Below are 23,204 nucleotides of genomic sequence, written 5' to 3'. Positions count from 1 at the left end.
GGCGTAATAGAAGAGAAACGGTGAGGGGATGTGCTGCTGTTTACCAACCCCAAGGAAGTCAGTTATAAAAGAGGCAAAAGGGTATGCCACTTTTATTTATTTTCTTTTTTTTTAAAAAAAAATGAAAGTCGTCGTCAATATTATGTTTTAATATTAAATTTTATTTCATTGAGTTTTATTTTATCCGTGTATGGATAAAAATATGGTTAATTTAATATTTCTAGGATTAGGAAGACAATATATCTGTTGGCTCTGATTTGTTTGACCTTAAATTATATTCGAAGCTAGTGCAGACGTACATATCCATTTGTACCAACAATGTAGAAGATGTGAAATACATTAATTTACGGAGTGGAATAAAAATAAAGAAATACTTATTTTGTTAAAAAAAAAACAATTCTCTTGACACTTGGTGCTGACTTGGCATTATTTTTTGGATAAGATTTTGAAAATTTAATTGAAGGGCACAGGAAGATTATTATTTCTTTAGATTTTTGTGACAGTCCCCATCAATATATGTGAATTTAAACACTTAAATTATCAAAGACAAATAAAATAAAAATTATTAATGCGAAATAAACATTTTTGTGGATGGAATGACGGAATGATCACGAATAAAATAACAGTATGTAAAGTTCGTGTAATGATCACGAATACGTTTGATCATCAGCTTTGAGAGTCGCGCTGGTACAGATAAACGGCAAGGATTGATGCACTTCCATCGTTACAGGTAGAATGGATAAAAATGATGGCGTCGCCCGGACTCGAACCGGAGACCTTCAGTGTGTTAGACTGACGTGATAACCAACTACACCACGACACCGTACTGTCTTTAATTACCATCGTAAATTTCTTATTCTTACAATTGGAAAGTTATTTTATGGCCAAATAAAGAGAGATTTATTTTATAATATTATCAATACACGTTGTAATCACTTTCATTTTTTTAAAAAAAATAAACAAATCGACAACTTCAGAATAATACAATTCTTGTTAGAAAATTTCGCCAATTTTAAGTTTTATTTGTCCAAAATTATTTAAACAAATCATTTTTCATTGACAAAAATTAAAATAAGTCCGACCTGCCGGATTCGAACCAGCGACCTAAGGATCATCTGCAACCTCTACAGTCCTCCGCTCTACCAACTGAGCTAAGGTCGGTACATTAAATTTTCGTTCAATTCTTTAAATCTATAATTATCAAATATATATTTTTTATAAACCTAGTATTCCCGTGACCCGTTTGATATGCCCACCCTTCAAATAACATTACATAATATTATATTTATATAATTTTCAATTTCTTTTCAAGTTATAAATTCGCAAATAGAATTTCAAAAGCTCTATTTCTTTTTCTTTCCTCTCCATTTTTACCAAACCTTTCCAATTTTCTTTCCTCTTCTTTAAAATTTTTGGAAAACTTAAAACGGTAGTATCTTGAAATGATAGCCCTCGGTATGAGATTTTCAAGCTCAAGATTAACGAAACATCACCAACCCTAGCAAACATAGGGCTCCTCTGCACTCCCATAGAACTGACTGATTATTCAATTTACCTCAAATATAGTAGCCAAGAACTATTGCTTCAGTATAACTGCACTGTAAGAATTAAGATTGATATGAATTAGGTCATATAAGAAAAGTGAACATGCTTTTCTTTATATGAAGACTTGATTTCTCTTAATTCACCAACCATCACTCAGAAAATACATTCAGCAGATGTTCTCCAAGTAGCTACGATACACAAATAGGCAGTGAAGCGAAGGCAACCCCAACAACATATATAATTAATTCCTATATCTTTCTTTTACTCACTCCCATAAATGACAAGAAGTTGTTCACTTGCTTTGGCTTCTTCTTTTGATAGGCACCGGCCAGCACATGCAGATCCTGCAGGTATTCAAAATTTGAAAACATATAAAACCTTTCAAAAGAAATGGAGAATGTCTTTATCGTCTTAAAGAAGAATTTGACAGTCGGTTAGGTTCTTACCTCAGTCTTGCATCTGCATGCAGGTTTGCTAGGTTTTGCAAGAACTGGAATTGCCTTAGCAAAATCTGCTCCTGCATGTCATTAAGATTAGATCAAGTAATCTGTAAATTAAGGAAGTAGGTCCTCATTTTGTGTCTGCAAGCTTCACCTAAATTATGATACTGAAAGGGCATCCTTTTCATTCTGCATATATATTTTAAGCGTTGCATGAAGAATCTAGTAATGGAAGAACAAACATGTACCTGGTGAGACATAATGCTGATGGTGTTGAGGGAATTTGATGTCCAGTTGCATGTTACACAGCTCAAGACACATGGCATATTGTTGGCAAGCAAGGATTCTCTGCGCGTAAGTTTGAAATTCCAGTTTCTAATAAGCTATGAGAATATTATATCATTTGCGTTAATGGCAGGCACCATCATTGTTTACTGTGTTAAAAATTAATGTATGGCATTGAAGAAACTTCTTCACCTGCTTCAAGCAACCAATTCTTTGTTCAGTCTGCTTAACCACAGCATTTGCAAGGAGACTCTGCTCGAGTTTGGATGAGACAGTTCCTAAATGGTCGACTATTGCCACAACTGCTTCACATATGTAGCTCTTTGTCCCCTCCAAAATCCTAATTTTACACTAATGCACATCAACCTCCCGAAATTGTTTGTTGATACAGGGAAAAGAAAAGAAAAGAAAAGAAAGGAAGAAGAAATTAACAGCTCACATCTTCTTCTGCTGGGCTGAGGAAAATGCACGCTCACAATGTTCTGCCGCATGGTGAAGCTGAGACCGCAGGTCTTTCAGCTCCTGCAACTAGAAATTAGTAGCAGAAACAATTTAATTTAGCAGGGGAAAAAAATAGAGATGTTGTAAGACCAGCAAAGCGTTGTGGAAGCCCTCCTCCTCTCTCCCATTCTCTTCATACTGTGTGGATGGAGATTTAGGCAATGGCATTACGGAGCTGGCTGTTGCTCTGGAGTGCTCCACGTCTTTGCCTTCCTCCATAGATGTGCACAGAGGTGGAAGAAGAGTGGCTGCGTGGGGAACTGAGGATTGAGTGCTTTGAGAGTCGAGGGAGGCACGAGATGGAGGACGAGAAGACGACAAAAAGTGTAGAATCCCGTGAGGCCTATAACCTTAAATGAAGCCGGAGACAAGGAGCACTTTGTTAAAAAGCTCACAGTAATACAGCAATGGAGGCAGATAAAATTCTATGTATCTTTTGCTATCGAATCATTATGCAGTAATTAGACATCACGACCGAATTTTTAGGTCAATCACTTGCACAACTAAAGTCGAAGTTAGGTCCACTGGCGCAGGTGTGACCATTAGCCGACTGATCGTTCTCTTGTGTCACTCATGGCTGCCACTTGCATCATATATAGCAGCTCTATCCTGTGAACTGTCTGCGACTGTCTGTGTCGAGAAGGAACAATTTCATCCGACACCATAACATGCATGGCTCACGTGAACTAGATTCTCCAAAAACTTAGGGAGCAATCTGCAATATTTCGGATAAAAGAGCTAGTTTTCGCCACTAAAAAGGACAGGCACGAAAGCAGCGAGTTTTTCTGCTCGAGCTGCTAAAATTCAACCCCCACGAATTCAAGACGAGGTACCAACTCCAGCAAAGGATCCTTTTTATATCTCTAGATTCTCGCTTGTGGAGAAGTAATGGCTTTTGCTACTGCCGTGACGCCGCCATCTCTATTTCCGGTTCCAACTCGTCCCCTTTCCGCAATTACTCGAAGGTTTCCATCCCCTACGTTCACAGGTACTCGAATCCTTGCTTCTTCTCCGAGTGCGCACGGCTTGAAATTGATTATTTCTGCTCAATTTTTGAAGTAGCTTACATGCAGCAATCTGGGTTTTCTGCTCAATTTATTGCATCTCTAGTGTTTGATTTAATTCCTATTAGGTGGAGGGAGGTGCACGTCTATTGTTGCCAAGGCTGTGGGAGATAACTCTGACACTTCTGATGGCAGCATTGTGAAATCTGTCCAAGATGCTGTGAGTCACAGTTTCAATTTGTATATTCATCTGAGCTAATTATGATTCCTTTGTCTAGAACATCCTAACCAGGATTGCAAAGTCACTGCATGATGGTAACTAAAATGAACATGATCCATGCCTATATTGACTCTGCAGATATTCTCTCTCTATATCTATAGTTCAGAAACCAGTTTTCAAGGCAAGGAAAGATAGATGCACTGGTTATCACTGAATTTTCTGGAAATCAACTAATTATGCTCTAGTGTTCAGTATATCTATATTCTCTTACCTTGACAATGCTGAAACATATATAAGCCCTTTCTTATAAGCAATTGGAAGGGAAAATTCACCTCCACTCTGTGTCACACATGAAGGTTAGCTCCTCAGAACTGCCAAAAAGAATGAAGATATGAGAAATTTTACACTAACAATGCAAAAAGGGCAAACATCTATAGTTTAGTTCCTCATTGTCCAAATGGTTTTGTATGGTGGAAGTTGTTGCCAAGGTCCTACTTTTGCTTCATTAGGGCTTGCTTCCCCGTACAATATCAAAGAATAAGAGGCTTTGGAAATTAGTCTATTACAAAAATGAATTAGATTCATATGGTGATTAATGCATCTATGGCTCTGTTGTTGTTGCTTTCTGAACTAAAACTTGCTGATTCTTTGACTCAGTGGAGCAGCTCGGAAAATCTAATTGGCGTTGCTGGTCTTGGATTTGCAGCAATTGTTGCAGTTTGGGCCTCTAGTAATCTTATTGGGGTAACTGCACCTAAATCATGTTGTAGTTAGAACAATATTCTAAGAGGTTTTCCACACCTTCTGCAGTAGTTAGTGTGCCCCTCTTGGATGATGTTTCTTTCTTTAATCTGGACTAGTAATCATGCAGGCTATCGACAAGCTTCCTGTGGTACCAATCGTCTTCGAAGTCATAGGCCTACTATTCACCTGGGTAAGTCTGCAAAGTCTGGGGCTAAAACTTTGGCTTCTAGAAACTTGTCTAACCATTTCGATTCTTCCAATGTTTACAGTGGTTCATCTATCGCTACCTTTTGTTTAGACCGGACAGGTGAGAAGGTTTCCAACCATGATTTTAACTCCTTGGTTAAAGAATCCCCAAGTGAAAATCCTTGGTAATAATGATAAACAACTGAAGCAATTCTAAGGCCACTTGAAGATAACTTTGCAAACTAGCCAGATTGATCAAGAGATATAATCTCTTGTATTTCTATCGCTTCTTGCTGGCACATCTTTTGAGTTACCGTGATTCATCTTCTTACATTGCTCATTTGTTGCATTGATCTTGTTCAGGGAAGAATTTTCAAAAATTGTTAAGGATGCAATTTCAAGTGTTCTTGGCAAGTGAGAGGCTGCAAAAGACATCTGCTGCAATTTAAAGTGGATTCCTGTAATATAAGTGAGATATCGTGTACTGAAAAACCAGAATAAGCACTTAATATTGATGTGAATTTTAAAAATGCATGACACAGAATCCATCAACAAGTACACTTGATGCTAACTAAAAAAAAACTCTGTAAAAGTTCAACTTCATAAACCCAACTTGTTTTCTTATTCGTTATGAATAAATACCGGATTGTTTTTTTGAATTTAACAACATACATCTCATTGAATCTGTAATTCGTGATTAAAAAAAATAAACAATTCTAAAGATGCCAGTAAATGCATCACTGTCCTGATGCACTCCTTCAATACTCAGTGTGGCTCTTTTATCTTCAATATCAACTTTCATTTTCACGTCAAGTGCATCTATTTTTCATAGTCCACACTCTGATCCACACATAAGTTTTGTTCCATGAGGCATGCGTTTATCTGCTATTAGAATTATCACATATTAATATACGACAACAAAAAAACTAATAAAATCTTATATCAACCAAACAATGGTTTTGGTACACTGCTAGAATCAAACTATCCAGTTGCATGGCACAATTACTAAATAGAGGAACACTGATCAATATTCCACACATAAGAGCAATCTGTGAGTGTTTAAGAAAAGAGCCTGTAATCTTTCTATGGAGAAGATGCAATTGGGCAGGTATGCCACAACTGATGCTAAAATTGGATAAATATACTATGTAGAATAAACATTGAATCTACCTAATCAACCAAATATAAGCTTCTAATAGCATGTATCAGCTGCATTAAAATTACAGGATTCAGTTATGACCTCTGAGAAATGCATTGTTTAGCTTTGCCCAATTGATTACATCTCAGCTTTTATGTCTCCATTTCCTATGATTTGAGATCCAACTGGTGGTGGATATTTAGAATAAGGAAGACCTACTTTTCTTGTCTGAGCTATCTCCACAGTTAGTGGAACTGAAGCTGTAGCAATGCCATTGAGAGCCGATTCCATATGGCAAGGCTTTTCATACTGAGAAGACAAAGATGTGTATTTCTCTTCTGCAACTAGTCAAATGAAAGTATTAGTTACAAAGTTGGTATAGGAAAAATAAATTATGCTAACCATTCATTAGACATGACAAACTTCCAAATTATAATTAGTAAACAGTCTGATTGACCAATTGGAAGTATTTCTCAGATCATATTTTTCTGGTGATAATAGATCACTTTTTTCTAGATGCTTACCTTTCCTTCGTCCATAGGTGACTAACTTAAGGAGATATTCTCTGAACTCAATCAGTACAGCCCGCTCTTGCTCAGCATAAACCTCTGATGTACTCTGGTTGCTGGAGGATCTTGGATCTTTGGCAATAGCTTGAGACGTTGCAAAAATCATGTCTTGCTCATCACACAATAGCGCTAATGTTCCAGGAGACATAACCCTTCCTCCCTTTTCTGCTTCCCCACATTCAGACCCAGTTTCTTCGGTGATAGGTTGGTTAATAGGAATTCCATTTGAACACTCGTCTGCCAAAGTGCTCTGCGTAGCTGAATCTTTCTGTCTTGTATCGCTGTCATTATCTGAGTGCTGGAAACTTTCAACATGACCTTCCTGCTCGGCCGACTCTTGAACTCGCCTCTCTGAAAAAGTTGATGGAGAGTGTATAAATAAAACAACCCTCTCAGAGGCTAATGATTTGCACATTTCTCAACACACGAAACAAAAATATTTAGAGAACAGAATCACCATCAATGGTTAGCAAAAATTATTTCTGACCAAATAGGAATTAATCAACTACCTAAACAGCCAAAGGAAAATTTTATAATAGAAGTAGCTTAATTTCTAATATTCATGGAATTCAGAATAATTAACCACATATATCTCAAGATAATTTTTTAAAAAATATAATTTTGATAGAGTTCAATTTTTTCACAAGAGATAATTAATTTTACGTCCTATGTATTGTATATAATTATGAACCAACACTCCCTTTTGCAACTAGCAAGAGAAGTTAATTGAGAGCGAAGGAGAACAAACACAAGGTAGATCTGATGCCATGATTGAGGTTGGGCTATGGTACCATTTTACATGATGCAAGATAGATTCATGTGTCCCAATCGGAAAAGAGAATATACTAGGAAAAAGGTCTATTATTGCTTTAAGCCTCTAACGAATAGAACCATAGGGAGGTCATTTCTAAACGCTGTAGGTTACAATAACCTTGCCCCATAAATTGAGCAAAGTAAACAAGGTGCATTGAGAATTGTAGAAATAAGAATAAATAATATTTTGTTCTAGACTGAGTAGAAACAAATACAATTGTAATTTTAGATCTGAACTGATTTACTTTATTGCACCAGTTTATTTCAAATATAGCCTGCTTTACTTTCATTATGTAAGGATTTTCATAGTGCAAATTTATGACAGGAGAACATTTAGAGAATACATGGTACGGAATGCTTTTCATAAATCTGTAAAAGAAATAAAGAAAGTTGCAAGTTGGGACCAATAGAGAATTATGCTGATCTAATGCCCCTGTAAATAGAAGCATTAAGCACATGAATGACCAGATTACTAGGAGTTTGGATTGTGAAGAACAAAAAGAATGAATCCTTATGTTGATTGCCTACTTAATTCATTTTAACAGATTAGTTAACACATCCTATGAAATTTATATGGCAGCACTAGATTACTTATCTAAGATTTTATCTGTATAGCATCAATCTTACCAGCAATCTTTTTGGCAACCTCTTCAGACATCACCACCAAAACCTTACACAGATCCCTAGCATGCTCTGGTTGGATTACATCTGCCAGAAGAGACCTGGGATGGCAAATCAAAACTAGATCTTAAAAGTTATTATACAACAATCACATATGTATATTGACAACATTAAAGAAAACTTTATACTATTGGAAAATAGTTCCATACCTATATGTAACCTTATTAGATGCCACTGGAGCAGCAACAGAACTAGCTACAGGAATGGAAGTAGAAGAATGAAGCTGTGCAGACCTCTTAGCCTGATAAGTAGAAAATAGATTCAGTGATATCAACATCAAGCATACAAATTCTCTTCTCCAGCACTCATTTGTCAAGTAGGCTATAGGCAAATATAAGTGTGATAATAATGATTTCATTTCTTTTTCAGTGCTTAAAAGAGGAAATTCAAAGTTCACAGATCCCTTGCAACAAAGAAACTGATATTGACCCTTCTACAGGCAACAACATACAGATACATGCAAAATGAGAATATTAAAATTTTGTCCCATTATTTAATCCAGATTTGATTTTACCCATGTAATAGAACAATATGGACGTCTACAAAATCAGAAAATTACCTGTACCAAGGGTGCAAGACTTTTAGCGGGCTGATCCTTTGATGATGTAGAAAATAATCGGTCCTGATTTTTCCTTTTCTTAGATGCTGAAGGAGAAAGTAATAAGGGAGCACCAATATCCTCATTTTGTCTATCATTGGTCGTCTGTTGCATGTAAAGTGCACTTCCATGATCACCACGAAATAGAGCTTTCCTCTCTCCACTTCCCTCAAAGTTCTTACAATCCATACATTTGCAATTATCAGAGCAGAGAATATTGGCTTGAAAACACTCACAATATCTCTTGAGGCACCCAGATTTCTTACAGTGACATCCTTTATTGTGCCGTCCTACCAAAGGAGGTTCTACTGATTCATCCTATCATATATCATGATATTAATGATGTTAGTATTTAACAAACAAGTGATAAAGAAAATCTTTGCTCAGAATGACAATTGTAGCTTCTCATTCCAAGTGTAGCTAATATGAATCTTATAATAAAATGTGATCATTACACAGGATAGCCAAGCACTAGTGTCATTATTTGATTGGCTCGGTCTCTTGTTCATTGAAACCGTGTCAGCCTGTCAGGAATGTAAAAGTTCAAAAGACAATGATTATGTGCATGCTATCATTATCAAGCAGGTTAGTCCCAGCTATTTAGGGGTGATTACATGGATACTATCCCTCCATTGAACTTTATGGCCACATTACTAGTAACAAATCCATTAAATTTCTCTTTATGCAATCAACTAGAAACTGCTTTAGTCACATTAATCCCTTATACCGTCAACCCTAATTGATTAGCTTCTGAAAGAGGAATATTTGTACAATAAATGGTCTCCTTTTGCCATTCAATTTGAATGGAAAAGGAAAATCCCATGAATCCAACAAATACACAAACTAGTAACAAATCTCAGTGGAAAACCTACATGAGAGGATTCATTTATTTGCCTGATGCAGTATAACCAAGTATCGTAGAAGACTTATTCAAAAATTGGATGATCACTGGGAAAAAAATTACTCTCTATCCACTCTCTCAATTAAGCTCATTATTGGATGGATTTAACTTTCACTAGTACAGTGCTTTGGCTAAATGTTACATATTTCTACTCCTACAAGTATGAAGTTTTATTTTAACAAATAATTGGGAGAGATGGCTATGAGCAATGTCATTGTGGCCTGATTAAGTTTAGTATCTAACACAAACATGGACCATTATATTCTTCTCTACTTCAATGAAGTGAAGCATATGAGTCCAAACTGAGACCAACAAAGAGAAGGCGGTCCGTAGACCACACCTTCCTTTTTCACCTTGATTTTCTCCTGTTTTTTGTTTGTATATTATGACTCACTTCTTTGACCTCTTTTCTTGTCTTCATTTCATCTCATCCTGTGATTAATTTAGCATTGCAAAGAAATTCATGCTGGGCCTTTGACTTACTATTTCATAATGCTGAGAAATGCACAACAATTGAATAAATAAAATATTTGACAATTGAATCAAAAGGAACTAATAACATTATAGACTGAATGTAGAACGATTTCCACGGTCATTACCAGAACTCTAGAAGGTCAATCGCATATCAAGATCCCAAACCTCAAAACATCTCAGTTGAAGTATCTAAACTGAAATAATCGACAGATCAAAGTACTTACCCTATTATCTCGAAGTGCATATGGGCTACTACCAATCTTAGGCCTAAAGGCATTAGGATTGCGCTCTAGAATAGCTTCAACAGCCTCATGCCTAACAGTTTCATTCTCAACATTATTACAGCAGTTTGTACAGTTGCAGCCATCACAATAAACTCCAGATGCAAAACATTCACAATACCTACACGAAATAGTGAACAATAAGAACAATGACAAATTTGGAAAAGAGATATTAGACCACAATTATATGATCAAGCAATTAATTACAAAATTAAGTTGAACTCTAAGAAAGACAACCTAGATTCTTCGAAGTAACTACTAATTTTTGCATATTCCTGCAACTGTCACTCCAACTGTTTAAGTGACTTAAAAAAGTTCTAGAAGACTTCTTAACACAGAAGACAAGTCAAAAAAAGTGGGAAAAAAACAAAGCTAAAATACCTATGACCATTAAAATCTTCACACTAATATATGACTAGTGAGGCAACTCCAGCTAAGATGATGGCTTAACTACTTTAGCTAATCCTCGTGAGGACAATGGCAAGAGGTTAAAAAAAAAACAAAAAAACTGGCTCCAGTTAATGCTTATAATTGATCCAAAAAAATTCATAGCCCCTTGCTGTCCTTCCAAAACACAATCTTATGCCATTTGACACCTGTTGTCTACAAATGCATAGCAATATGGAGTACGGACTACTAGAAGGAAATAATTATAATTATGCTAACCAAGAATTAGCATACAACAAATAGCAGATTTTCAATGTGAAGAAATCATGTAATATTAACAGCATAGGCTCCACGATACCAAGGCAAACCCATGGAAATACCCCTTTATCAAAAAAAAAAAAAAAACTAGACACTATGCCACTTTATTTTATCGCATTGGAATTGGAAAAGACTATACTATGTACCTAACTTCTCAGTGAATTCTGTATGAGAACAGGTCAATATTTATTCCGTTTCATTGAAAATAAGGTAAAAATTCTGTTCATAAGAACAAAGAGAAGCGGATCTATTCTATATCCGATAAGTACCAATACGCAATGGGAGGATTACTCCTACTTTCGGGAAACACCTTCCATTGCCGCATGATAAGATCCATGTAACTGACCACAAATAGTTAGAACACATTTACTTATTGTTTTATAGATCCCAAACAACAACAACAACAACAACAACAACCAAGTCTTTTCGCACTAGGTGGGGTCGGCTGTATGAATCCTTTTACGCCATTGAGCTCTATCTCCTATTATATCATCATCTATATTTAAATAAATTTTATCTTGTTTTATTGTTGATAACCAAGTCTTTTTTGGTCTTCCTCTTCCTCGTTTGATATGCATGTTTATTATAGTTTCACATCGCCTAACTAGAGCATTTATTGGTCGTCTAAGTACATGTCCGTACCATCTTAAACGTGTCTCTTGGAGTTTTTCCTCAATAGATGCAACTCCGACTTTCTCTCTAATGCTCTCATTCCTTATTTTGTCCATCTTCGTATGTCCACACATCCACCTTAACATCCTCATCTCTGCAACTCTCATCTTCTGCTCATGTGCTCGAGTCATAGCCCAACATTCAGCTTCATATAATATAGCAAGTCTAACTGCTGTTTTATAGAACTTACCTTTAAGTTTAAGAGGTACTTTACGGTCACATAAAACACTCGATGCTTCCCTCCATTTCACTCATCCTGCTTGTATTCTATGTAAGACATCTCTCTCAATCCCTCCATCATTTTGTAAAAATGATCCTAAATATTTAAATCTCTCGGTTCCGGGCAACTCGTCCTCTCCTATCTTAACAATTATTTCATTACTTCTAATATTGCTAAACTTAAATTCCATATATTCTGTCTTTAATCTACTAAGCTTAAAATCTTTCCCTTCTAGTGTTTCCCTCCAAGATTTTAGTTTAACATTTACTCCTTCACATGTCTCATCTACCAAAATAATATCATCTGCAAACAACATGCACCACAGTACTGTGTCTTGAATGTGTACAGTCAGTTCGTCCATAATTAGTGTAAAAAGATAGGGATTAGAGCTGATCCTTGATGTAACCCTATCTTTATTGAAAATGCTTCAGTTACTCCACTACTAAGAAATAATTTGACAGGACTTGCATATCAATGAGAATTCAACTTACAGTTTCAAGCATTTTGAATGTTTGCAGTTGCAATTCCTCTTTCTAGTTGGTGTACCCTCTTTAGTATTGTAGACTGGTTGCGTGTCTTGTCTTGACTTGGGTGATTGTGGCTTTCTGCAGAGATCCCTGATAAGATGATAAGAAAGGGTCTTTAAAATTTAAAAATATAAGAGAGGTCATGTATGGATAAAGCTTCAACACTGATAACCTTATGACAATGGTGATTGGTAAGTATCAAGAGTTGATGTAATTTTAAAATTTCATAGCAAACAGATCGTTGGATGTTCAAATTGATATATTTTGGTTTAGGAATTTGCTCTTATAATCTTACTAAATGAGTCATTTTTCAATGATACAGTACAGGCTGTTAAAATTAGAACTGTTTGCCTAGACTCACTCTTGGTACCAATCCATAACCCTAGTACATGAAATATCTATGTAACCACGATACCAGAATTCCTCAGAACTAAATTGTGACGCTTAAGAGAACTTTGCCATTGAGAAGAAATAGGTTGAGAAGAAATCGCTGCACAAAATTAAGTGCCAGAAATTATGACTTTCACAAGAACATAAAGGTTGAAACAAAAAGACTAAAATAAAAAATTATTTCAATCAGTCACTTTAGAGTTTTGATCCCTAGTATTGAGCTTTCAGAGGTCATTGTGAGAGTCAACAATCATTTTAATCGAGCGCTTTAGAATTTAGAATCCTACTGAGCTTTCAAAGGTCACTGTGAGAGAATGCTCATGGATCTAACCATCTTGGTTGTCGTACAGAAATTAACCCAGTCCACTATTACTCAAAAATAGTCTATTATAGGTAATTCAATCAATAACTATAGGAAGAGTTTCTTACAAAAGATTCCCATATCTTTTACTTAAAATTCGTCCTTTTGATGTGATATTTCATGAACTTCTTTACTTCCAAGTGAAATAAAGCAACTATTCATTTTAAACATCTATTAACAAAAGCTGCTTTCTCCAAAATTTAAATTAAAATAAAGAAGGAGCCTGAGAGATTTTATTTTTCATTACAATGCAAAATCAAAGCAAAAGGCATAAGTCTTCTGTCCTGTGAAGTATGAAGCTAGAAAAAAAAACCTAGAAACTACGAAACGCTTAAAAAGTTAACGCAATGGAAAATAGCCTAAAATTTGAAGAAGCTATCCAATCCAGAAAATGATTCAAATATCAATACAATTAAGAAAAGAAAAACTCACGTGGATACAGAAATCGAAGAAATTGACGAAAGCGACATGGGCAGAGAAGCCGGCGGGTGCAGAGGTAGCCAGTGCGACTGCGACGGATCAAAGGCCACCGGTACTGTCGCCGAAGTGGAACCTCCACCATAGACCGAGGCCGTGAAATCCAGCTGGCGGACGAGTTTTCTAGGAGGGACATCGGGCGGCGTTGACGTAGGTTGATCAATTTGCTCCATTGGCGTTCGTAACGCCGATCTGAGGATCAATTCGTCAATCCCTCCGAATAATTCCTTCCCAATTGTACTCCTTAGCGAAGTATCTAAAACCCTCCCCAAGTCGGAACGAGCAAACACATCTTAGACCAAGAAGCCAAAGCTGGAAAGGGGGCAAAGAGGGGAGTTAGTCTCCGGGAATCTCCAGAGTCCGAGAGACAGTCGAGAGGAGGAGATCCGCCGCAAGAAGCGGCGGCGGGCCGGAGAGGCTAAATCGCAGGGAGATAAAGATGGGATTTTTATTGTTCGGATGCTGGAAATCTATAGAGCGACGACGAAGACGCGAATGCCTTTCTCCTTCTTTCTCTCTCTCCCTCTCTACTTTTGAAATCAAATTCCAATATTGGACGGTCGGATCTCGAAGTAGGGACAGATCGTACGGTCAAAGATAGCGGTAGAGATCGAGCGGTCTAAATTCATAGGATTCGAGGTGTGGAGCTCGCTGCTGTCGGATCCGAATATGATGACCTTAGCCATAAAAAAGACGATCAACTGCCACGTCATTTTATCCTGACAGTTAAATTTCGTCGACACCATTTGTATAAATTCATGCCCAGAATTCGACCAAAGCGGGACCGCCTCCGCTGGCAAATGGCAAGGAGTGCGGGTTAGCACGTCGGTTTATGCACATTTGCGACAGGAGTGCAAAGATCTGTGGGCGATTGTTTATGCTTGATATTGAAAGTTCTGAAACCTTTGGAAACAAGTTCTTCTTTCTCCAGCTAATATTATCAATTATCATGATCTATAACTATAAGGATAAGGATGTGTAGGATATCTAGGATGGATATATAGAGAGAGAGATATATATATATCATTAAGGCATCATCGACAACTCTTTGCTCGCTTGCTGATCTTCTTCCATCTCCTCCTTCTCCTCCTCTTCCTCCTCCTCCCAAATCTTACTCTTCCCTTCCTCCCCATAGATCTGACTACAGAGCACGAAGTAGAACACATTGGCCACCGACATCGCTGCCAGCATCCAGTAGTAGTAATCGTATCGCCCCTTGTTCAAGTTCCTGTCCAGCCAACTCACGCCCCCATTCGCCTCCGTCACTCTGTCCACCACCGCCACGATCACCGCCCCGACCAAGCTCCCCGTCCCAAACGTCAGCGACAGAAGCGACAACCCCACGCTGGTCATGCTGCGAGGGAACTCAGAGTAGTAGAACTCGATCTGTCCGATGATGTTGAACGCCTCCGCCAATCCCGTCAGGCAGTACTGCGGTATCAGCCACATGGCCGACATGTGCACTATTCCTTTGTCCATCAGTCCCTGATCGATCGCCCTTCGCCGACGGATGTGCTCTGTGATGGCCATGACGACGGTGGCGATGCTCGAGAGCACCAGCCCGAAGCCCATCCTCTGTTTCAGCCCCAGGCCGCGCGGGCGCCCGGTGAGCCGCGCGAGAGGAGCCACGAGGAGGCGGTCGTAAACGGCGACCCAGAGCGAGAGGGCGACGATGGAGCAGACGACCACGGAGGCGGCTGGGATCTGGAAGTGGGGGCCTAGGTGGCGGTCCATGGACGATGCCTGCAGCACCGGGAAGCTCTGGCTGATGGTGATAGCCGCCATGATGCCGGTGGAGCAGATGGGAAGCACCCGGACCACAGCCTTTAGCACCTCCACCTGCTCCACCGTGCACAGCCGCCACGGGTCGGCCGCAGTGCCGTCGGGGTTGAGGTCCTTCTCGGGATTTCGGATGACGCAAGCTTTGTTCAGGAATCTCAAGCTCTTGGAAGGCACCGTGAGCTTGGAGCCCTTCTTCTTGTGGTACCACGAGTCGGAGGAGTTGGGGGGGAGGATGATGTTGCGGTTCTTGATCGCTACCACGGCGACCTGAGCGAGGCCGGAGAGGCCGCTCTTGTTGGGCTTCACCTTGATGTACATGTCGGAGCCGAGGAGGAAGAAAAGGGTGGAGACGGCCATGAGCGTGACGGGGACGCCTAAGCCGATGCGCCAGCCCGCATGGTCTTGGATGTAGATGATGACGGTGAGCGCGAGGACGAGGGAGACACCGACGGAGACGTAGTACCAGTTGAAGAAAGTCTGGAGGACGCGGACGTCGTCGGCGTCGGGTTGGGATTTGCGGCGGTCGAACTGGTCGGCGCCGAAGGCGAGGGAACAGGGACGGACGCCGCCGGTGCCTATGGCCATGAATGCGAACGCGCCGAGGAGGAGGGCGAGCTGCGAGGAGGTGGCGCCGAGGCAATGGCTGCCGGCGCTGCAGGCGGGTGGCTGAGCTCCGGGAATCATGGCGGTTAGCCAAAGTAGCACCATCCCCTTGATCGAGAACACAAACGCAAATTTAATCACGATCAAATTCATAATTACAAATGATTTTGCATGACGATCGAAAGGAGATCGAAAACAATAATAAAAAAGTAAATAAATCTTGGATGAAAACATTTGCCATCACTTATTAAAATTGCTCTCACTCATTTGTGGTCTTACCAAATGATGTGATATACATGACACTAAGTTGACCGATCAAAGCTTCACCATCTATCTTAAAGGACCCAACGACAAAAGTGGGCATGCTTCCTAATTGTGCTCACTAAACATCTAGTCAAGGCCGACATGCCAACTAATTATTGCTTTTCTTCACTTTGAACGAGTCTTCATAATAACTCAAACTTTTAACGCAACAAAAACGAGCCCTTATTCGGTTCATGACTTGTTTTTCAATTTTTTTTTTCAGGGAAAAAAACTTCAAATTCTCAAAGAAAACCGAATAAGCATTTTCATTGATTTTTTTTTTATAAATTTTGTTGTTTAGTTTTTTTTTTTCTGGTAGACTGATTGGACAATTAAAAGAATCCGCGTTGATATATATTAATAGGTGGGTGTTCAAATGGTGTTACAATCAATATCAATGCATATTGTTATGACAATGACACATTAATTAACATCGTGTTAATGAATAGTTTTTATTAAAAAAATAATTTAGTAGAACCCATAAATAATGAAAATTAATGTCAAAATGAATGTTGTGTATTATAGAAAAAAGAAATGTTAATATAATGAGTATATCTGATATGTGAATGGTATATTTTTAATAGGCACCCAAAAAAATAAAAAAAAACATTTCAAAATCAATTTCAAAATCCATGAAAAATTAAGAACCACACTTAAAATATGTGATAAAGCTGATTTGATACAGTGGAGAGAGAGAGAGCCAGAGAAATTAAAGAAACAGATTTAATTACTAGAATTTGTTGAGAATTAATGTTGGTTATAAATGATCATTAATTTCCCGTAATGATTTCTTTTCCACACTGAAAGACTAATTAGTATTCTGCAGAAATTGAGGGTATATGCAGAGAGTGATTGAAGTCTACTCACAGTCAGGCTAAAGAAGGAGCCGGCTGCGATGACTCGGAACTTGCCGAGCCAGGAATCGGCCAGGAAGGCTCCGAAAATGGGGAGAAAATTGGAGGTGGCTCCCCAAAGGAGCAGCACCGCCGCCGCCGCCGCAGGCTTCATGTGGTACGTCGCCGTCAGGTAGATGATCATATTTGCAAGCAGTCCAAAGCTCGCCACCTTCTCCAGGACTTCATTCGCTGCATGCACCGTCCACCCACTTCAACTGCTCATGATCCCATAAATATACAAGTGGAAATAATTAATTAAGAGTTCGCCGACGACGAGTTACCGATGATGCAGGGGATGGTCTTGAGGCCGCCCTTCTTCCGCTGCGGCCGCCCGCCGACCATCTCCTGATGCAGCGCTGCCACCGGAGCTTCCATGCCCATATGATACAAAATAGTGAGCGCCGACGGTGTTTTATAGGGAGAAGGGGGGATTAAATTGTATTATATCCCCTAACTTTGTTATTTTATTATTAAATCGCCTCCAATATTTAATTGTATTATATCTCCTAACTTTGTTATTTTATTATTAAAATTGTATTATATCTTTTTAAATTTGTTATCTTATTATTTACTTGGATTGGGTAAGGCACATGCAGTAGAACAAATTTAATATATCATAGCCAATATATATATACCGAGTAAAGATATTTATATAAATTTCTCCATTAGGATATTATCAATTTTAAAATATAGGATAAAGAAAATCATAACATTACATATTTTTTATATAAAATAGCTAGAGAAAATTATTAATAAATTTTAAAATAATTTTTAATATAAAAAGGAAAAAATATTAATATAATTTAATTTTAGACTACACTAAAATTAATTATTAAAGGTCATATTCATAATAAAACACTAAAATAGTGAGTGTTTTAGGATGACTAACTATTTAATCTTAGCTAATTAATTAATAAATAATTATAATTCTGAAATGTTTATTTTTATTGAATTTTAAAAATGACTATATGTTAAATATGTACATATGTTGTTATGTGCATATATGTTATTATTATTTTATTTTAGCCTTTATATATTATGAACAAATAAAAGAGATTAGACGGTGCTCATTGGGTTAAAATGATCAATTTAATTACCATCCTTGACTTATTTATAAGTAGGGATAAATAAAATTTGATTAAATCAAGTTAAATAATTAAACAAATTGAATTTAAAACTTCCGTTCAGTTATTTTAAAAATGTATTTATTGTACTAATAATTTAGCTAAATCGAATAAACTTATTTATTTTATTCCCCTTACAACTATCACAATTATTAGATATTTGAATGAGAGATAATATACAACCTGTGATTTTGCATGATCTCTAATGATACATTATTTTTAAAATTGTCGTTAGCAATAATAAACAAGCACAAATTCTCAAATTTGTCAACTCATGAGTTAAAATCAGATAGAAATTATTGTTAAAAAATTAAATTAATTCGGTAAAAATTAAACTAATTGATATTTTATTGATTCAATTTATTTAACTTTTAAAAAAATTTAATCGATTCAGTTATTTTAGAAAAAAAATATTTTTCTAATTTCAATTAAACTAGATTCGGTCAGTTTCATTTTGGACCAATTACTCTGTCTTATTTAGAGGGTGATTGGCTAAACTTATTAAAAACAGCTTATAAGCTCGTACAATTTATAAGTTATTAGGTCTTATTTTAAAAATAAGTTGTTAAAGTGTTTGGGTGAACTTATTACAATCAACTTAAAAATATTGATGTGTTTGGTATTATAAGATCTTTTTATTAATAAAATTATAAAACAAGGGTATAAAACTATTAATAGAGGGTTTTGAGATTTTTATTAATAGAGGGTTTTAGGCGAATTCCTGCACCGGGGGAGAGAAAATTAGAAAGAGGTGTTGGCGGAGAAGATGACACAACGTTGGAAAAAAAGTCGGCTGAGATAAAAAGATATTAGGCTTATAAAAATTTATGGAGGATAAGATGGAGATTTATGAAATTATATAAGGTTATTTTAGAGAAACAAATTATTAAAATAAGATCTTTTTAAAAAAGTATGGTCTTCCATACTTTTTTAAAAACAGCTTATAAACTCCAAAACAGCTTATTTTGACAGCTTATAAGTTGTTTGAAAAAAATTTTACCAAACAAATTTGAAGAGTTTATAAGCTCCAAAACAGCTTATAGTTGTTTTAGAGAGCTTATAAACTCAGTCAAACACCCTCTTAGATGAGTTAAACGTGTTGACCATAGGCCAAATCAATCAAACTAGTAATAATAGGTAAAAATTGGAATCCGTCATTTTAGTGATCCTCATGATCAATCCCACGGCTATTAGTAAGAAGATAAATTGAGAATTTATAGTTGACTACCATAGAGAAAGTTATTCGTTCGACTTTATCAAAGATTAATTCCCACCTATTATAACAAGTTTTGCCCCCATATTAATTAACTAAAATTTAAGATATCAAGAATGCATCTTGAGTAGAAGTCAATGAATTAAATGTGTGAACCACATGCATTTTAATTTAATTTTGTTGATTATTTTTCATAAAAGTGACCGTCTAATTCATGTAGTGGTCAAGTATGATTCTATTATTTTTAGATCCAAATAATCGTTAGAAGATTATTAGTGTAATCTTTCTTGATAAAGATTAACCTGTTTAATTAAGCTTAAATAAATTTAAACATGAGTTTTGATATTTGAATAATATGTAAGAAGAAATCAAGTATGTCAAGATTATACTTAACAATATGTGAGAGGAAAGTTTAACTGGATCAAGGAGGACTGCATATTGACAGAGAAAAGTTCTAACTGAGATTAAGTAAGGTGAAAGTCTACCAAGTGACTAGTTATAACTACAGTTAGATTAAGAAAAGTCCAAGTGGATCAAGAAAGATCATACGTTGACAAAGGAAAGTTATAACTGCGGTAAGGTAAAGAAAAGCCATGAAAGTCTTCCGAGTGACTAGTTCTAACTTATGGGTTAGGCAAAAGAAAGTTCAAGTGAGTCAAGGAGGATTGCACATTGGTAAAGGAAAGTTCTAACTAATGTTAGACAAGAGAAAAATCCAAGTGGACCAAGGAAAATCACACTTGGTAATCAAAAGTCCAACGGAAAGTTGGCAAAAAGAAAGACTGAGTATGTCAAGGAGGATTGGACACTTGGTGAAGAAGTCTTAACAGGTCAACGTTAATCGGATGCTAGGCAACGGGAAGTTCTAACAAGTCACGATTAACCAGATGTTGGGCGAGAGAACTTAAAACTTGGATCGAGTAAGTTAGGATTAGACAATCGATTAGGACAATCAATTGACTCTAAGCTAATAGATTAGGGTTGGCTCGAATCGATTAGGATGGATTCCTAATTAATTGGGAGTTTTGCAAAGGAAAATCACGAGAATAGTGCTAAATCGATTGACTCAATTGATTCATCCAATAATAATCGATTGGGTCAATTGGTTAGAAGTAGTTTGTCGTGAAGAGCCATAATCGATTAGGTTAATGGATTCTAACATTCCTAATTGATTGAGACAATCAATCAAGGGCTAGTTCATGAAACACTGAAGGTTGAGAATCGATTGAGGCAATCGATTCAGTATTTCTTAATCGACTGAGCTAATCAATTAAGACATTTCATGAGAGAATAAAAATGTTAGGAATCAATTAGGTAATCGATTAAGGCCTTGTCTAATCGATTGGTAGGGCTCGTCAATCGATTAAGGTTTCGAAAAAGAACCATTCTACAAGTGAATTGTCCAATGATGACGTAGCAATCAACTAGAAGTAGGCTTAATCGATTGGGAGGCATTGAAAAATCCTAGAAAAGAGTATTTTGGACATTTTGAAGCATCTATCTCGCAATGTTTTTGGCCGATGATTCTTGGACAATTCAGAATAAAGTGCTGCCGAATCAACAAGAGACAATCTATAGCAATAAGAGATCTAGAGCAAGGACGTTCTTCCTTATTGTATTTATTTTTTTGTTTTTATTATATTCTTGTTATATTTTCTCATGTTTTTTTGTATCTGGGTTTTAACGAGACTTCTCCGTCTTTGGGAATGAGATATTCATAATGGAACTGTGAGTGTGAGGAGCGGGCATTAGATTAATCAGCTCAAAAAAGTAAATATATTTATTAATCAGCTCAAAAAAGTAAATATCAAGTAAAATATAATGAGTTAGTATTACTTTGAGTTTCCACTATAATAAATGATGAAATGATGGAAGTTAATTATCCTCTTTAACTTTCAAAGTGTCCGAACAATAACGATAGCAAAGTTCCATAGGTACTTGTGATTCCGACTAATTTAGATGCACACGCTTGTTTACTAGTTAATTGTTTTCCCCCGTTTGAATTAACGCGTGCCTATGATTAGCAATCTTAGATTTCATTCTTTCTATTATTGATTATTTTTGCAATCATTTCAATCGATGGACATATGATTAAGAGAATTTGACTCATTGCGACTTTATTGTTTATTAAAATTTATTATCATGTTACGATCCACCACATCTAGACCACTTGATTGAGGCCACAAATGAGACAAAAAGTAAAATTAGAAAAATAATAGAATTTTTTTTATCTATTGTTTTATCTCACATAAAAAAAAAAAGTAGGGTAAAGTTGAAGATTTTTTAAAAAAATTACACCCGCTAACCTACCCCATCATAATTGGTCGCAACAATGATTGGACTTTGTTGCAAGATGTGTCCAAAGGCTTCTATGTTGTCGGCCTCAATCCTTGAAATAATTAAATTATTAGAGGAGGAAAAAAAACCAAGATGGGCAATTTTTTTTTTTTGGGAATTCGGATTTTTCATTCTAGTAAATAATTAATCTGGAATTTAATCTGGAATTAAAGAAAATATGTGCTCATTTGCTACGAGATTTGATTGATTAATTAATTAATTAATTAAAAAAATGGCTGTCCCATCTCGCAATTAATTAAAGTCATCATCAATTCGCAAGGAAGAGCTGACGTTTGAAAGCTTCGTTCCATTATTGAGTTGAGCTGGTGAGATTAAAGGATTCCCAAAATTCACAAATTCTCAACAATTACTTGAAGTTTAGGATTTCGAGAGAGCAATGTGACAAATAGATTGTTGGAAAATAGAGAGGAAAAAAACATAAATCATCAATGTCGTGATGGGAAGAATATTCTATTGGGGCATGGTTAATCTACCGATGAAGACTTGGATTGCGACGCGAAAACGAGTCAATTGTGGCTCATTAAAGAATGATCACTGTGGACTTAAGATGATATGGTTTCTAGATGGAATTATTTTCATGATATTTTTAATTTTTTCTATTCTCCTTTTATATTTTGGTAAATTAGAGAAAAATCTCTAATCACAATCACAATTTTACATGCAATCCCCAATCATAAAAAACTTTATTTCCACTCCCTGCATGCAAAGTATTACTTTCAACTCCCTCATGTAAATTTTGTTACCTAAATTATCCCTCATATATTTTAGGTATAAAAAGTTTAAAAATGAGTATAATTCCGGTTAAATTCAATACTTTATAACTAGAATTCAGTATTTTATACTAGAATTGAGTATATTTTCTATCAAAATTAACCCTGATATTTGTTCGGTACAAATAGTCTAAAATGAGTATAATTCTTATTAAATTCACCACATTAAACTAAAATTGAGTATATTTTCTATTAAATTGAGCACGACTTTTTTCCTGCTTAATATAATTACTTAAAAATTTAGCATCATTTACCATTTAAAGAAAATATAGTAGATTTTTCATCAAATTGAGTATCATTTAAAAAAAAAAAATCTAGTATAGTTTTCATCCAATTAAAGTGAAAAAAGAATCGTACTCAATTTGATAGAAAATATACTAGATTCTAATTTAATGTACTGAATTTAAGAGAAATAAAATTGAT

General features: G+C 36.3%; 4 protein-coding genes and 2 non-coding genes across 10 annotated transcripts; 1 reads left to right on the top strand and 5 right to left on the bottom strand.

Annotated features, from left to right (window-relative positions):
• Positions 1-749: 749 nt before the first annotated feature.
• On the bottom strand, positions 750-823 carry TRNAV-AAC. The gene has a single exon. It is a non-coding gene; the product is annotated as a tRNA-Val (tRNA).
• A 253-nt stretch (positions 824-1,076) lies between these two features.
• On the bottom strand, positions 1,077-1,161 carry TRNAY-GUA. The gene is given in 2 exon segments: positions 1,077-1,112; positions 1,125-1,161. It is a non-coding gene; the product is annotated as a tRNA-Tyr (tRNA).
• A 477-nt stretch (positions 1,162-1,638) lies between these two features.
• Positions 1,639-3,068, bottom strand: LOC122016641 (probable protein ABIL5). 2 transcript variants are annotated; one of them, XM_042574024.1, is made up of 6 exons: positions 2,862-3,068; positions 2,710-2,792; positions 2,463-2,610; positions 2,234-2,333; positions 1,992-2,056; positions 1,639-1,889 (listed from the first exon to the last, which is right to left on the bottom strand). In XM_042574024.1, the coding sequence occupies exons 1-6, from the start codon at positions 2,988-2,990 to the stop codon at positions 1,794-1,796; spliced, it is 621 nt and encodes a 206-aa protein (XP_042429958.1). In that variant the 5' UTR covers positions 2,991-3,068; the 3' UTR covers positions 1,639-1,793. The 2 variants fall into 2 exon arrangements, with proteins under 2 accessions (XP_042429958.1, XP_042429950.1); XM_042574016.1 differs by having other exon boundaries at positions 1,992-2,062; positions 2,862-3,066.
• Positions 3,069-3,396: 328 nt separating this feature from the next.
• On the top strand, positions 3,397-5,459 carry LOC122016657 (protein CURVATURE THYLAKOID 1C, chloroplastic-like). Of its 2 annotated transcripts, XM_042574045.1 has the most exons (6): positions 3,405-3,759; positions 3,904-3,995; positions 4,653-4,739; positions 4,867-4,929; positions 5,009-5,046; positions 5,289-5,459. In XM_042574045.1, the coding sequence occupies exons 1-6, from the start codon at positions 3,660-3,662 to the stop codon at positions 5,341-5,343; spliced, it is 435 nt and encodes a 144-aa protein (XP_042429979.1). In that variant the 5' UTR covers positions 3,405-3,659; the 3' UTR covers positions 5,344-5,459. The 2 variants fall into 2 exon arrangements, with proteins under 2 accessions (XP_042429970.1, XP_042429979.1); XM_042574036.1 differs by having other exon boundaries at positions 3,397-3,759; positions 4,867-5,046.
• A 65-nt stretch (positions 5,460-5,524) lies between these two features.
• Positions 5,525-14,655, bottom strand: LOC122016625 (protein tesmin/TSO1-like CXC 5). Of its 2 annotated transcripts, none has more exons than XM_042574000.1 (9): positions 13,688-14,655; positions 12,469-12,594; positions 10,324-10,501; positions 8,686-9,042; positions 8,276-8,367; positions 8,073-8,167; positions 6,588-6,983; positions 6,166-6,407; positions 5,525-5,807 (listed from the first exon to the last, which is right to left on the bottom strand). In XM_042574000.1, exons 1-8 carry the CDS (start codon positions 13,903-13,905, stop codon positions 6,202-6,204), a joined length of 1,668 nt encoding a protein of 555 aa, XP_042429934.1. In that variant the 5' UTR covers positions 13,906-14,655; the 3' UTR covers positions 5,525-5,807; positions 6,166-6,201. The 2 variants fall into 2 exon arrangements, with proteins under 2 accessions (XP_042429934.1, XP_042429942.1); XM_042574008.1 differs by having other exon boundaries at positions 6,166-6,401.
• Positions 14,656-14,725: 70 nt separating this feature from the next.
• LOC122016614 (protein NRT1/ PTR FAMILY 1.2-like) lies at positions 14,726-17,753 on the bottom strand. Of its 2 annotated transcripts, none has more exons than XM_042573980.1 (3): positions 17,598-17,753; positions 17,288-17,505; positions 14,726-16,225 (listed from the first exon to the last, which is right to left on the bottom strand). In XM_042573980.1, the coding sequence occupies exons 1-3, from the start codon at positions 17,695-17,697 to the stop codon at positions 14,759-14,761; spliced, it is 1,785 nt and encodes a 594-aa protein (XP_042429914.1). In that variant the 5' UTR covers positions 17,698-17,753; the 3' UTR covers positions 14,726-14,758. The 2 variants fall into 2 exon arrangements, with proteins under 2 accessions (XP_042429914.1, XP_042429924.1); XM_042573990.1 differs by having other exon boundaries at positions 17,288-17,531; positions 17,598-17,726.
• Positions 17,754-23,204: the final 5,451 nt, after the last annotated feature.

The sequence above is a fragment of the Zingiber officinale genome, chromosome 1A (genome assembly GCF_018446385.1).
Source record: "Zingiber officinale cultivar Zhangliang chromosome 1A, Zo_v1.1, whole genome shotgun sequence".
NCBI lineage: Eukaryota > Viridiplantae > Streptophyta > Magnoliopsida > Zingiberales > Zingiberaceae > Zingiber > Zingiber officinale.
The sequence above is the reverse complement of the archived record's forward strand: the minus strand, read 5'-3'. Positions and strand labels throughout refer to the sequence as shown.

Coding starts and splice junctions, on each gene's coding strand:
- LOC122016657 (XM_042574036.1), top strand. CDS start 3,660: ATGGCTTTTGCTACTGCCGTGACGCCGCCATCTCTATTTCCGGTTCCA. Junction 3,760..3,903: donor TCCATCCCCTACGTTCACAG/GTACTCGAATCC, acceptor AATTCCTATTAG/GTGGAGGGAGGTGCACGTCT. Junction 3,996..4,652: donor TGAAATCTGTCCAAGATGCT/GTGAGTCACAGT, acceptor TCTTTGACTCAG/TGGAGCAGCTCGGAAAATCT.
- LOC122016641 (XM_042574016.1), bottom strand. CDS start 2,990: ATGGAGGAAGGCAAAGACGTGGAGCACTCCAGAGCAACAGCCAGCTCC. Junction 2,063..2,233: donor TCAGCATTATGTCTCACCAG/GTACATGTTTGT, acceptor AATGACATGCAG/GAGCAGATTTTGCTAAGGCA. Junction 1,890..1,991: donor CATGCAGATGCAAGACTGAG/GTAAGAACCTAA, acceptor GAATACCTGCAG/GATCTGCATGTGCTGGCCGG.
- LOC122016625 (XM_042574000.1), bottom strand. CDS start 13,905: ATGGAGCAAATTGATCAACCTACGTCAACGCCGCCCGATGTCCCTCCT. Junction 9,043..10,323: donor ATGCACTTCGAGATAATAGG/GTAAGTACTTTG, acceptor GATATATGATAG/GATGAATCAGTAGAACCTCC. Junction 8,168..8,275: donor TCTAATAAGGTTACATATAG/GTATGGAACTAT, acceptor TTGCCATCCCAG/GTCTCTTCTGGCAGATGTAA.
- LOC122016614 (XM_042573980.1), bottom strand. CDS start 17,697: ATGGGCATGGAAGCTCCGGTGGCAGCGCTGCATCAGGAGATGGTCGGC. Junction 17,506..17,597: donor GACCATCCCCTGCATCATCG/GTAACTCGTCGT, acceptor CGGTGCATGCAG/CGAATGAAGTCCTGGAGAAG. Junction 16,226..17,287: donor GCTCCTTCTTTAGCCTGACT/GTGAGTAGACTT, acceptor TTCTCGATCAAG/GGGATGGTGCTACTTTGGCT.